Here is an 11,306-nt window from a genome sequence, read left to right on the forward strand (position 1 = left end):
CTCTGGCTAGAATTTCCAATACTATATTGAATAGGAGCGGTGAGAGAGGGCATCCTTGCCTAGTGCCAGATTTCAAAGGAAATGCTTCCAGTTTTTGCCCATTCAGTATGATATTGGCTCTGGGTTTGCCATATTTAGGTTTTATTGTTTTGAGATATGTTCCATCAATACCTAGTTTATTGAGGGTTTTTAGCATAAAGGGCTGTTGAATTTTGTCAAAGGCCTTCTCTGCACCTGTTGAGATAATCATGTGGTTTTGTCTTTGGTTCTGTTTATGAGGTGAATTACATTTATAGGCTTGCGTATGTTGAACCAGCCCTTCATTCCTGGGATGAAGCCTACTTGATCGTAATGGATAAGCTTTTTGATGTACGGTTGCATGTGGTTTGCCAGTATGTTATTGAAGATTTTTGCATCTATGTTCATCATGGATATTGGCCTGAAGTTTTCTTATCTCGTTGCGTCTCTACCAGGTTTTGGTATCAGGATGATGTTGGTCTCATAAAATGATTTGGGGAGGATTCCCTCTTTTTGGATTGTTTGGAATAGTTTCAGAGGGAGTGGTACCAGCTCCTCTTTGTATGTCTGGTAGAATTCGGCTGTGAACTTGTCTGGACCTGGGTTTTTTTGGTTGGTAGGCTATTAATTGCTGCCTCAACTTCAGCCCTTCTTATTGGTCTATTCTGGGTTTCGACTTCTTCCTGGTTTAGGCTTGGGAGAATGCAAGTGTCTAGGTATTTATCCATTTCTTCCAGGCTTACTAGTTTATGTGCAGTGTTGTTTGTAGTAATCTCTGATGGTGGTTTGTATTTCTGTGGAATCTATGGTGACATCCCCTCTATCGTTTTTTATTGCATCTATTTGATTATTCTCTTTCCTTTTTTATTACACTGGCTAGTTGTCTATTTTGTTGATCCTTTTGAAAAACCAGCTCTTGGATTTATTGATTTTTTTTTTTAAGGGTTTTTATTTTTGTCTCTCTCTCTCGCCTTCAGTTCTGCTCTGATCTTAGTTATTTCTTGTCTCCTGCTAGCTTTTGAGTGTTTTTTATCTTGCTCCTCTAGCTCTTTCAATTTTGACGATAGGGTATCAATTTTTAGATCATGCCTTGCTTTTCATGTGGGCATTTATTGCTATAAATTTTCCTCTAGCCACTGTTTTAGATGTGTCCCAGAGATTCTCGTATGTTGAGTCTTCATTCTCATTGGTTTCGAAGAACATCTTTATTTCTTCCTTCATTTTGTTGTTTATCCAGTCAACATTTAGGACCCGGTTGTTCAGTTTCCATGAAGTTGTGTGGTTCTAAGTTAGTTTCTGAATTCTGTGTTCTAATTTGATTGTACAGTGGTCTGTTGTTATTACCATTCTTTTGCATTTGCTGAGGAGTGATTTACTTCCAATTACGTAGTCAATTTTAGAGTAGGTGTGATGTGATGCTGAGAAGAAAGTATATTCTGTGGATTTGAGGTGGAGAGTTCTGTAAATGTCTATTTGGTTTGCTTGGTCCAGGTCTGAATTCAAGTCCTGGATATCCTTGTTAATTTTCTGTCTCGTTGATCTGTCTAATATTGACAGTGGAGTGTTAAAGTCTTCTATTGTGTGGGAGTCTAAGTCTCTTTGTAGGTCATTAAGAAATTGCTTTATGTATCTGGGTGCTCCTGTATTTGGTACGTATATATTTAGGTTCGTTAGCTCTTCTTGTTGCGTTGATCCTTTTACCATTATGTAATGCCCTTCTTCATCTGTTTCGATCTTTGTTGGTTTAAAGTCTATTTTATCAGAGACTAGGATTGCAACTGCTTTTTTTTTTTCTCTCTCTCTCTCTCCATTTGCTTGGTAGATCTTCTTCCAGCCCTTTATTTTGAACTGATGTGTATCCTTGCATGTGAGGTGAGTTTCCTGGATACAGCACACCGAAGGGTTTTGACTTTTTATCCAATTTGCCAGTCTGTGTCTTTTGATTGGGGCATTTAGCCCACTTACATTTAAGGTTAATATTGTTATGTGTGAATTTGATCGTGCCATTTTGATGCTAGCTGACTGTTTTGCCCGTTAGTTGATGCACTTTCTTCATTGTGTTGATGCTGTTCACCATTTGGTATGTCTTTGGAGTGGCAGGTACTGGTTGTTCCTTCCTATGTTTAGTGCTTCTTTCAGGAGCTCTTGTAAAGCAGGCCTGGTGGTGATGAAATCTCTGAGCAATTGCTTGCTCATAAAGGATTTTATTTCTCCTTCTCTTATGAAGCTTAGTTTGGCTGTGTTTGAAATTCTGGGTTGAAAGTTCTTTTCTTTAAGGATGCTGAATATTGGCCCCCACTCTCTTCTGGCTTGTAGGGTTTTTGCTGAGAGATCCACTGTAAGTGTGATGGGCTTCCCTTTGTGGGTAACCCTACCTTTCTCTCTGGCTGCCCTTAACATTTTTTCCTTCATTTCAACCATAGTGAATCTGACAATTATCTGCTTTGGGGTTGCTCTTCTTGAGGAATATCTTTATGGTGTTTTCTGTATTTCCTAGACTTGAATGTTGGCCTACCTTGCTAGGTTGGGGAAGTTCTCCTGGATAATATCCTGAAGAGTGTTTTCCCGCTTGGATTCATTGTCTCTGTCACATTCAGGTACACCTATCAAATGCAGATTAGGTCTTTTCACATAATCCCATATTTCTTGGAGGCTTTGTTCATTTCTTTTAACTCTTTTTTCTCTAATCCTGCCTTCTCTTTTTATTTCATGGAGTCGATCTTCGACCTCTGATATGCTTTCTTCTGCTTGGTCAATTTGGCTATTGAAACTTGTGTATGCTTCGCGATGTTCTCGTGTTGTGTTTTTCAGCTCCATCAATTCATTTATATACCTCTCTAAGCTGTTTACTCTCGTTAGCATTTCGTCAAACCTTTTTTCAGTGTTCTTAGTTTCTTTGCATTGGTTAGAACAAGATCTTTTAGGTCAGAGAAGTTTGTTATTAACTACCTTCTGAAGCCTGTTTGTGTCAATTGATCAGCCTCGTTCTTCATCCAGCCTTGTTCCCTTGCTGGTGAGGAGTTGGGATCCCTTGGAGGAAGAGAGGCATTCTGGTTTTGGGTATATTAATCCTTTTTGGCTTTCTTCCCATCTTTGTGGATTTATCTACCTGTGGTTTTTGTGCTTGGTGGCTTTCAGATGGGGTCTCTGAGTGGATGTTCTTTTTGTTGCTGAGGAAGTTATTTCTTTCTGTTTCTTAGTTTTCCTTCTAACAGTCAGGCCCCCCTGCTGTAGGACTGATGGAGGTCCACTCCAAACCCTTCTTGCCTGGGGATCACCTGCAGGGACTGCAGAACAGTAAGGGTTGCTGCCAGTTTCTTCTTCTGTTGTCTTTGTCACAGAAGGATACCCGCCAGATTTCAGTCTTAGCTCACCTTTATGAGGTGTCTCTTTGGTTATATGGGGGTCGGGGAGCTGCTTGAGGAAACAGTCTGTCACTTATAGGAGCTCACGTGCTGAGCTGTGAGCTCCATTGTTCTGTTCAGAGCTGCTGGGCAGGTATGTTTAAGTTTGCTGCAGCAGATCTCTTAACCGCCTTTTTTTCCCAGGTGCTCTGTCCCAGGAAAGTGGGGCTTTATTTATAAGTTCCTGTCATTCTGCTGCCTTTTTTCAGAGATGCCCTGCCCTGCTCTGCCAGCAGAGGTATTGCTGAGCCCAGCTGCTGTGTGAACTTCCTTGCAGTTTTGTTTATAGGGGTATAGTTAGAACTGCCTCAGTAATGGCAGACTGTCTCTGTAATGGCAGACTGCTTCGGTGTGGCAGACTGCCTCGGTAGTGGCGGACTGCCTTGGTAATGGCAGACACCCTTTCTCCCACAGAGCTGGACCATCCTGGGTCCAGCTGTGCTTGCTGTGAAACTCTCAATCCAGAGCATTTCATATTGCCGGTCTTTGTGGGAATGGAACCATCCCAGCCAGTTTACCTGGCTCCCTGTTTCAGACCCCTTTTTTTCAGTTGAACAGGCTACTCTGTCTCCCAGGCGTTCCAGTCGCCAGTTGAAACGGCATCCAGATGTGTGTGAGTTTTTGTGCAGAGACCCACTGCACTGGCTGAAATAGCCATGCTAGAGACTCGTGGTGCTTTTCTGCCTGGGAATCTCCTTGTCTTTGGGCAGTAAAAATTTGTTTGGAAATGCGGTTATCACCCACCCTGTGAGTTTTCGCTGGGACCTGCAATCCAAAGCTGTTCCTATTCGGCCATCTTCAGATGATGTCCTACAGATGAGTATTCTTATGTTCAATAAATTTAACAAACTTGCTCAAGTATCAGATGGAAACTACAAACTTAAGATTCTCACTCAAATTTGACTCTTTTTTATGTCACATTCAGGGAAATCTGAGGTTGCATTAAATATAGAACGAAAGTCAAACAAATAAGCTTTAGTTTTTAGTTTTTTTTTTTTTTTTTGGAACTTTCCATTACTTTACACTTTTGATTAAGAGATTTTACACATATTATACACATTTCATTTGGGTTCCATCAAATAATTCAGTACTGCGTGTTCTGTTCCTCAATGTAGATGAATTGAACCTCTTAGTTGAATGTTTTAAAAAATACAAATTTAGCTGGATTTTTCTTCTGTGGATTGCTTTACTCCCAGAAAATTTTTTTTCATGCCCCTTTAAAATAATTTATGTATGAAGTTAACACCATTTTACCCTTAGGTGTTAATGAGTGAATATTGTTGCTAATTGTGACCTCAGACTTAATACTAATATCAGATACTTTTTTTTTTTTTTTTTTAAGGGAAAACAGAAATGGTTTATGAAGCAGAATACGGAAGAGTCAACTGTTGGAAGAAAGCTTTCAGATCACAAGTTAAACAATACACCAGATGCTGACTGGCTTCAACTCAAGCCTCTTGCCGGTAGACAGCAATTCTGACTCAAGACAAACTTTTTTTTTTTATTCAAACTTACATTTAATTTCTGTTTATATTCATTCATTCTGAAATCAAATAATACAGTAAACTAAATACAAGATGAAAAGGAGAAAAGGTGTTACCCTCATAGCACTCCTAATAAGGTAGCTGAAGAATTTATTTACTCATAGATGCAAAGCCAACTTGGGATAGAAGAAACAATGGTTTAAAGAGTGAACACCTAGATGAACCCATGTTTCAGATGTTATTCTAGATAATCCACTGAGATAATACTTGTGCTATAATCTTAAGAATCGCACAAGAAAAAGTACTGTATTAATCAACAGACCACAGGTTATGTGTGATAAATACTTTTATGATAGTTTGTCTAGCTTGCTAGTGTCTGCTGTGAAAAAAGGTAGAGTTTGGACACCGATGTTTTTGAGAAATTAATGTCAAAATATGTTCTTCATAAATTTAACATTTCTGTTAAATTTGCTTTTTTAAATTGCAACTCAAATGAGATTTTCATTGTTTCATTTCAGTTTAACATTTACAATACTACAGTCAGTAAATACATTTGAAAACAAGTAATTCAAAACCTCAAAATCTATTCTTCATAAATTTAACATTTCTCATGGGAATAATCTTAGATTTAGCCCTTGTAAGCTAGGAGCCGTGATTAACTAAATATTCAAAATAGGTTCTATATTAAATGTATAATCCAAGGCTTAGTATATTAATAGTATCTAAGATGCATCTTGTTTATAATCATTTATTATCTGTAGTAAAGAATGTTGAATTTATGGAGTATTGTAAGGAATTCTCTACCCCTCTCCGTCAAATTATCTGCTATCTCAAATAATAGTATGTAAAAATCCCTCTAGTTAAAACCATAAAGGGGGAAAACAACATAATGTTCCTAAAAATCTGGTTCAGGTTCAATAATTAATACTTTACATTGTTGGCCGGGCGCGGTGGCTCACGCCTGTAATCCCAGCACTTTGGAAGGCCCAGGCGGGTGGATCACGAGGTCAAGAGATCGAGACCATCCTGGTCAACATAGTGAAACCCCGTCTCTACTAAAAATACAAAAAATCAGCTGGGCATGGTGGCGCATGCCTGTAATCCCAGCTACTCAGGAGGCTGAGGCAGGAGAATTGCCTGAACCCAGGAGGCGGAGGTTGCGGTGAGCCAAGATCACGCCACTGCATTCCAGCCTGGGCAACAAGAGCGAAACTCCGTCTCAAAAAAAAAAAATACTTTACATTGTTAATTACAGCTGGTTTATAAATCCCGATTTAGTTATTCTGTAATGCTCCAAACCTTAAAATCAAATTAGTAGACTTTAGTGATTATATTTTAATTAAGAAACAGCATATATAAAATAAAAATGTATCCTATGATAGCTGATTTTAAAGAAAATAATCAAGTGATGATAAAAGCACTTGATTTCTTTTATATACTTACCTGGTATAATCATAAAGAACCCTCTTAGAAACTCAAGACTAGTAATATCTACATCATATTATAAACTAGGCTTGGATAAAATAAATATAGATAAGCCATATTGCATAGGGGTATGCTTTCTGTGACACTAATGTGATACTTGACATGTTTTCACAGTCATAGGGATATCCATTTATGAAATATAAGTTCTCAATAAACTTTCCACAGCATAGGAAATAAATTTCACTTAATAAACATGAAGTCAGAAAAACTATGTATTTGTGTGGTGCCGTGCAATTAATGCTTTTTATGCAGGAAGGTTGCAGTGTTTGCCACTATTGCTGGCAGTAGTAATTATAAAAACGGTTTAACTGGGGTGGTTATACCAGCCATTCACAGTATGAATGTTACTAGTAAATAGGACCAAGGAGGAATATTTTGGTATATTCAGTTTCACTGGAATTTGGTCAGGCAGTCAACACTACAGTTAGTTAAATACATTTGAAAACAAGTATCAGTATCACAAGCCATTTACTGTCTGAAATAATGCCTGTACTTATTACCATAACTTTTTGGATTCTAGTTTATCAGACCTCACAGATTGTCAGAGAACAAGGATCTGCACTTTAAATACAATTCTGCTCTTAATCATTATTGTAGCTTCTAATTTTCCAGATACAGTTAATAAAGTTCCCAGTAAGCTGCTACAATAAGGGAGGAGAAGAGGGTATAGAGGGAGTGATTTTTTTTAAAAAAGGCTTTCTGTCCCAAAGATGAACTTTTATCAGTTCTTTCAATTATTGCTACAATTGAAAAGATGTATTTCCAATCAATTTTCATGGTTCTGTATTTGCTTACTGTCATAGGATTTCATCCTATCTCATTTGAGTTGCAGTTTAAAAAAGCAAACCCTTCCTCTTTTCTGACTGAATTCAACATGCGGAAATTTATGGCTTGGATCCTATGGCTCAAAAAGGTTACATACAGCAAGGAGCATATATTTTAAAAATATCGTAGGGTTGCAAAATATTACAATTAAGACAAACTTTTAAGACATAAAAATTGAAATGCTGCTTCTAAACCATGCCCATGTTATTTCTAAGGTATATTTCCTTAAATGTGAGTGAGTCTTTTTTGAGTCAGGGTCTTGCTGTGTCACCCAAGGTGTAATGCAGTGATGCAATCATGGCTCACTGCAGTCTCAATCTTTCTGGCTCAGGTGATCCTCTCACCTCAGCCTCCTGAGTAGCTGGGACTACAGGTGAATGTCCCATGCCGAGCTAGTTTTTGTATTTTTAGTAGAGATAGGGTTTTGCCATGTTGTCCAGGCTGGTCTCAAACTCCTGGACTCAAGCAATCTACCTGCCCTTGGTCTGGGATTATAGGTGTGAGCCACCATGCCCAGGCACAAGTGAGTCTTAAATGTGATTTTGTTTATTTTTGTGGATTTTGGCCTTGTTCATGCTGAAATGTGGGACAAATTATATTATGGGATAAGGAATATTTTGCATTCTAGAAAATATCAGTGAAACAAAAAGCTTTCCAAATGGTGGATTAGTGTTATTAATAGTTTTATTTCTTGATAGTGCAAATTCTCTTATTTCCTCCCTATATGATTGATTTCATGTGGAAAAAGGAGAGTCTGCCTTTGTACCTAAAATCTCTGCTCATCTATCCATCTGTTCGGTTGCTAGATAGATGTAACGAGGTAGCTTATGATTTTCAGAAAATTTAAAAGTTTTTTAACCTAATTTCCTCCCTGTTTAAACTTAATGTTTCCCTGAATCTACCAATAATTTTCTGTAGAAGAGAAGTGGCCTAGACTCTAACTGTAGAACTCTGCCCCAGAATACAATTTGGGAAGTATTCAGATCTTTGTCATATAATTAACAGCTGTGGAAGACAAGGTGAAAGGCCAACTTTAATTTTTAAAAGAAATGCTTATCAGATCTTGCTTATCAACTCACTTATGTGAGTTTCTGAACTTAATTCCAACAATGATCTCAGTAGCATTGTCAAATAGGGGAGCATTCAGGAATATAAAGAACTTTGCCATCAGCTAACTGTATGACTTGGGCAAGTTACTTACATTTTATGTTTTCATTTTCTCAAATAACATAGTGAGCAAATGCTAAGATTTGCATTTTTCTGAAAAAAAAAAAAAAATAGATTGCATTTTGACATCTGGTCAGTGCTACAATAACATTCACCCTTTGATTTTCATCAGCTTTTCTGTAATTTGCTCTTTAAGTTTTCATAATACCTTCATGCTTTCCAATTTTTCTCCTGACTTTGCCTGCTTTTGATTTCAGTTCCCTCCCATTGACCTTATCCAGAGCATCTTTTGAATCCCCCAAAACCCAGTTTCTTCTTTGTGCGTGCATGTTTGTTTTGCTTTGCTTACTTTATTTTTTTAATTGGACTCCAGAAATCATTTTTCAATTAGAATGGCTTCTAAGTTATTTTAGGGAAATATATTTATTTAAGAATTCCAGAAGACATTCACTTAAGAAATGTTCATTGCACTGCTATTCTGTCTAGGCTTAAATTAGCAAATATCCATTTATTTAATTGTTGACAAAGAATATCCTTTGTTATAAAAATAGGAACTGATGACTCGGTTGTTTCTGAAGATCGACTTAATGAAACTGAACTGACAGATTTAGAAGGCCAACAAGAATCCCCTCCTAAAAATTACCTTTGTATAGAAGAGGAGAAAATCATAGACCATTCTCACAGTGATGGATTCCATAGTATTCATGAGCACGATCTCCATGCTGCTGCACCTAACCACCACGGTGAGAACAAAACTGTGCTGAGGAAGCATAATCATCAGTGGCACCACAAGCATTCTCATCATTCCCATGGCCCCTGTCATTCTGGATCCGATCTGAAAGAAACCGGAATAGCTAATATAGCCTGGATGGTGATCATGGGGGATGGTATTCACAACTTCAGTGATGGGCTCGCAATTGGTAAGTGGACTGGGAACATGGGTGATAATCTTCCACCACCTATGCTAATTTTATGGACTACAATATGTAAGATTAGATTTGTCTGGAGCTTCACAAATACACTGTTATGTATTACTCTGGTCGGTTGATTTTCCCAAAGGATATAGTTTTGTGTTCATTTGTCACATTTGGAAGTGTAAGGGTATAATTTAGTGGAGTTTTTCTTTAGCACATAAACACATCAGTAGTATATTTCTTTAATATCTTGATTTCTCAAAGTACAGTGACCATATTGAAAAAGCTGCTTATTAACATTATATTTTCATATCGTTTTCAAAGAGATGTAAATCTCTTTCAGGGATATGAAAATATCCTGAGATATTTTCCAGGGATATGAAAATATTTCAGTGCATTTACATATCCCTGAAAGTGAACAGTTTAATTTCAATTTTAGGTTTAATAAATTTTCCATATCTTTGAAAAGGCAAAAAAAAATTTTTACAACATTAAAAATCCATTGTACTAAATTCAAATATATTAGTATCTTGCTAAAGTGATATTACTAGCTTAAGAGAATATTAAATATGATGAATCCATAATTTTCTTTGAGATCCAGACTCTATTAGTGCCCAGAATTAAGCTTTGATTTCTTTCAGAAAGTGGAGAACATGATTAATTTACAGTAGCTGTTTTGTTGTTGTTGTTGTTGTTGTTTTTTAAATAGAGACAAGAGTCTAGCCATCATTCCCAGGCTGGCTTCGAACTCCTGGCCTCCAGCAATCCTTCCACCTCAGCCTGCCAGAGTACTAGGATTATGGGCATGAGCCACCATGCTCAACCTATAGTAGCTGTTAATACTAAAGAATAAAGAATTCTGCTAGTAGACCTAGATGCATTTATACGTCTCACCTCAGTCCTCAACACTACCAGACAAGTAATACTTTGTACCATTTATTTTTTAGGCTTATGAAAGTTTTGATAAGGGTGTTAAGCTATTTAAATCTCTATAAAGATCAATGAAAGGGAGAGCAAGTACAATCTTAGACTTACGAGACTTAAAATTGTGCATCAAACCACTACCTTGAAATACTGAAAATTGTTATTATCCCCAAGATATTAGTGAGCTGGAAGGCTACAAAAATAAGAGAATTTCAGTATGGAATATTGCTTTTATTGAATAGTGGTTTCTCTAGTTGTCACATACCTATCATACCCCAGTATGTGTTCAAAAACTATGGTGTATAAGAGAAGTGAGTCACTCATATATTAAGAAATTAATTTAGATAGGCAAATGAAACTGCATCTGTCATCATTAATGAAAATGTGAAGACAGAGATCAGTAAATCTCGTTTTTTTTCTTATCTTCCTCAGGCGCAGCTTTCAGTGCTGGATTGACAGGAGGAATCAGTACTTCTATAGCCGTCTTCTGTCATGAACTGCCACATGAATTAGGTAATATAACCTTAAAAATTTTACCAGGTCCCATCAAATCTAAGACTTCCTTAATTGTAATTACATTCAAATTTTAGAGATGTTCAAGCATAAAAAATGGCTGATGGCAACTATAGTGTCATTAATTGTTAGATATATCATGATGTTAAAATATGAAAAAAAAAATGCTCCTTAAGATTGATGAAATGTTTGTGTGCTTTCCTTTGCATTTAATAACATAATTATGGTATTATAATGAAGATTATAGATTATGACTGGTTCACCAAGTAAAACTTTTAAAAAGAAATCTTTCTGAATTTAAATGTCACATTTTGATGTTAATCTACTTTGAATTTATTTCATATACTACATAGACCATATTTTTAAAAGAATCAGGGTAAAGTTTGCAATTACATTATTGAAAGGCAGATACATCTAGGAATGAATACAAGATTTTTGGGTATTAAGACTATGATACTAAAATATATATAATGAAAACGAAATCATCTAACCATCTTACTTCGTAGATAAAATAAGAGCTTTGGAAATGAATGATTATTCTAAAACCTCAGTGCTGGTTAGTAACAGAGTTA

At 36.7% G+C, this 11,306-nt stretch overlaps 1 protein-coding gene across 3 annotated transcripts in view; it reads left to right on the forward strand.

The window, feature by feature from the left end:
• The window catches only part of SLC39A10 (solute carrier family 39 member 10), a 171,505-nt gene that overhangs the window by 144,604 nt on the left and 15,595 nt on the right, over positions 1-11,306 (forward strand). For all 3 annotated transcript variants that reach the window (XM_037742088.1, XM_037742089.1, XM_017538747.2), the window contains 3 exons: positions 4,765-4,885; positions 8,935-9,303; positions 10,654-10,734. In XM_037742088.1, the coding sequence (XP_037598016.1) occupies positions 4,765-4,885; positions 8,935-9,303; positions 10,654-10,734 (571 nt within the window). The remainder of the gene's footprint in view (positions 1-4,764; positions 4,886-8,934; positions 9,304-10,653; positions 10,735-11,306) is intronic.

This window comes from Cebus imitator, unplaced genomic scaffold, assembly GCF_001604975.1.
Source record: "Cebus imitator isolate Cc_AM_T3 unplaced genomic scaffold, Cebus_imitator-1.0 Scaffold113, whole genome shotgun sequence".
Classification (NCBI taxonomy): Eukaryota; Metazoa; Chordata; class Mammalia; order Primates; family Cebidae; genus Cebus; species Cebus imitator.